At 40.4% G+C, this 3,681-nt stretch overlaps 1 protein-coding gene across 1 annotated transcript; it reads left to right on the top strand.

Annotated features, from left to right (window-relative positions):
• Positions 1 to 577: 577 nt before the first annotated feature.
• On the top strand, positions 578 to 1,732 carry LOC113233626 (the record flags this gene model as incomplete). Its single annotated transcript, XM_026468783.1, has 1 exon — positions 578 to 1,732. A coding segment is annotated over exon 1 (1,140 nt), but the record flags the coding sequence as incomplete, so codon positions are not given.
• Positions 1,733 to 3,681: the final 1,949 nt, after the last annotated feature.

The following is a 3,681-nucleotide window of genomic DNA, read 5'->3' as shown; positions in this document are numbered from 1 at the left end:
TCTACCTGCAGCGGAGAAGAAGAACACCCCATAGGTTTGGTGCGGTAGAGCTGCTCCCCTGCAGGGTTCAGCCCAGTCCCACATAATCCCGGCTGGGCCCTCATAGGGCCGGGGTATCTGTAAGCAGATTCCCTCGAGTAATAAAAAAAATGCAAGTTGGAAAAACAAGTGAATAAATAAATGGTGATAATATTGTAAGTCACGAAAAAAAAAACAATAAAAGTGCCATAAACCTCGGATAAGCCATTACTATCGGAACCATAGATATGATAAACACTATGAAATCTTGATAATGATTGGTCAGAGATTCTAATTTAAAAAGATGTAACAAATTCTGAATTGTTAATATAATTTAAGCTTTACCCAGTCCCTATATCGTTGAAAGCTTTTATATTTAAATTTTAGTCTATACGCTGCCATCTTGCGGCCAGTAGCTGGACTACGACGAACCATTAACAAATAACGAATAGACATTCAGAAAATCAGTCGTGTTCAATGTGCGATCGGAAACGGACGCGCTGCACTACTTTGCGAGAATTATTTTAATTCGCGATTTTGCGCGGCTTAGGCTGCTGCATGTACGTAAGTGACAATGGGTTCCCAACAACTCATTGTCAATGAGTTTCTGGCATTCGTGCAGAATGCCATCGACACAATGGATGAAGTCAGCATCGAGCAGATCTGCAAATCTAATTTCAACGAAGATGAGATTTGCAGTGGCAAGATGCTGCTGTTCCAGAGCTGCGGCAAAGCGCAGCAGATGCCATCTCGTCGGAGGGATGGAGGCTTGAAGAGTGTCCAGGATGTTACTGCATTCTTGAAGAATACCGATCCGGACGACGTGCCTACTTTCGTGGCGAAGGAGCTGCACAAGTTGCCTCCGGTCACCTTTGACCACGTCGACGTCACCAGGCTGTTAAAGGACATCACGTCCTTGAAGTCGAGTTTGGCTGAAGTTCAGTCAAAATTGGAGGCGTCGGATAACTCCATAAGTGAGCTACGTGCCGAAGTTGCGTTGTTACGCAACCCCGCTTCGGTATGTAGGTCACCGACAGTCTCCTACGTCAACACGCGTCGCGGGGCGCGAAAAGCATCCGTCGGCAGTATTGAGTCGGCTCGTATGTCGCCGGTCATTACTGTTGTCAATGCACCGTGCCCCCCTGCCCGCCCCTCCGCCTCGGAGGTTACGTCACCCGTATGCACGTCATCGCCCGGGCGTGCATACGCCGCTGTTGCCGCGACTATTAGCAGCGGAACCGCGACTTCAAAACCCGAGTTGCGGAAAACTGCAAAGGGCGGTAGTAAACCCCGAATGCCTGTCTCTGGAATCGCAGGTGCCAAATCTCAGAGGCAGACCGACAGGTGCGACGAGGACGGCTTCACAAAGGTGGAGAAGAGAAGAAAGAAACCCACCAGCCGAAATCTATGTGGCACAGCTCCAACGGGACAGAACTTCTTGCTTCGTGCGGCCATACCGACGACGCAGTTGTACCTGCCTCGACTGCATTACTCCACGAAGTCTGAGGATATAGTAGAGTATATCCGGTTGAAAGCCCAATTCACCCTGAGGGTCGAACGTTTGGAGTCTCGCCACAACGTTAACTTTAATTCGTTTGTGGTGAGGGTCCCAACGGTCCATCTGTCGACCTTCATGCAGGTAGAGTTTTGGCCGAAGGGTGTCATGTTCCGGCGGTTCAGAGGAACGATACATGACACTTGTTTGCGTCGCACGTCGCCGAATAGTAATTCGTGTAAATAGTTAATAAGTTTATATTATTTTATATGTATGTTAGTTTGTAAGGTATGTATCAATAATAATAATATGTATGTTAGTCTGTAAGGTATTTGTTATATGGGCCTTAGTTGCCTGAAATAAATGAATAAATAAATAAATAAAAATTGAAAATGTATTTAAATGACTTACCAATGATTTGATATAAAGCAAAAATGGCGGACTGACTGAGTTACTGTATTTATTGTTCTTTGTTGTTAGTAATATGTCAGCTTATAGGGCGGTGAAAAGGGCGTACATGGGCGCCCTAGTGGTAGAAGTCCGGTTAGTCCACCTACATACACACAGGGACAAAATGGAGTAAGACCTCTGCGCCCTGCGCGCAAAGAAATGGGAGGAGATTGCACGACAGGGCGCGATGGCGCCAACGCATATCTGAGTCCAAGTCAGATCTCTAAACCATACGAGTAGTAAATAATATTAGTATTTCCAATAAGAATTGCTTTACGCCCACAACATTTTGTGTTGCCGAGAAACAAAACATGTTTAATTGTACCATTTTTAAAACATCCTGTTTGTAAAAGAAGGAAAAGTACAGTCTAACAGAGAAACGTTTACATTATCTATTAAAAGCGGTTCACCATCACACGAATACCGGGAACGTCGCGTTAAAGCAAAATACTGTAACTCAAATGTTGTGCTGTTTTAATTTATAATACAAAAGACCATTGGTAAAATGATTTTGAGGTTTCTTGCAAATGAAAACACAACACTTAGATATAAATCATAAAATGGCAAGTTAATTTATTATTAGAATCCTATCGTCATTGAATACAAAATAAAATTGTAGTTTGTATACTTATTAAGCCCAGTAGTAGTGCACATTTGTATTTTTTATTTATTATTTATTTATTGCATTGCATTATATTGTACAGCGAGATCTTAAAACTATTACATAACATGGTCTAACATAATCCCTGTAACTGCGCAGCAATTTTGCTTAATTCACCATGTGCATTTATTATAATCGAAGAACTCCTGCAAATTATATATAAATATAATTATAAAATTATAATTATAAGCATAAAAAAATAATTATAAAAAGTGTTCCACAGTAAGAGTTCTTTCAATTTGTTGACATAAATATGTTCCTTTTCAATATTTTTTTATTGGGAATGGAATTTTGTTGTGAATCTTCATTGCCATATGGTGTGTACCTTTTTTTTTTTTTATATGGTGTGTACCTAAAGAAACTTGTAAAAAAATGACAGTTTACGTAACAGTTATGTCACGCTAAGCCACGGGATAATTTGAACAAGATTTTTCTGACGATATTCAATAACTGTCTTCGTGGCCAAACGGTTACCATGCTGTTCTGACACGCAAAGGGCTATGAGGTGTGCGTTGATTTGAAAAAGTGCCAAATGGCTTATTTATTCATTTCAATGTTTCATGAAATAGTTTATTTTTCATTATCGTTTCACATAATAGTTGACTAATTTCGTGGGAATTTTTTTTTTATGAACTTGCTATTAAATATTGTCAGAAAAATCTTATTGAAATTGTGCCTTGTGCAGCACATGAGTGTTACGTAAACTATCATTTTTCCAGCACCGCGCAGCTACCTCAGGAACCGAATTACTTAAGCGGTAGGCCACATTTTGACACAACTCTTAGTTTGTTTTTAATAATATCTTTAAGCAAACGTAGGATTTGTGTTCCTACAATTAACATATAATAAAAAAAGTATATTGATTTCCGTATCAACAACGCCATATTGACCTTGATATTTCCAGCAAAAACTTCGTGGTTGTTCGTGTTTCACGCACAAAGATAAAAAAAAATGAACTAAATGGAAAACACAAAGACTGACTTCTGCCTTACTCAACATACTAGCGTAGACATACAAAAGGGAAACCAGCATTTTGGTCATCCTTCCGCGGTGATTT

Source organism: Hyposmocoma kahamanoa, unplaced genomic scaffold (genome assembly GCF_003589595.1).
Source record: "Hyposmocoma kahamanoa isolate Upper Pololo Valley unplaced genomic scaffold, ASM358959v1 79, whole genome shotgun sequence".
Classification (NCBI taxonomy): Eukaryota; Metazoa; Arthropoda; class Insecta; order Lepidoptera; family Cosmopterigidae; genus Hyposmocoma; species Hyposmocoma kahamanoa.
This window is presented reverse-complemented; position numbering and strand designations above follow the sequence as displayed.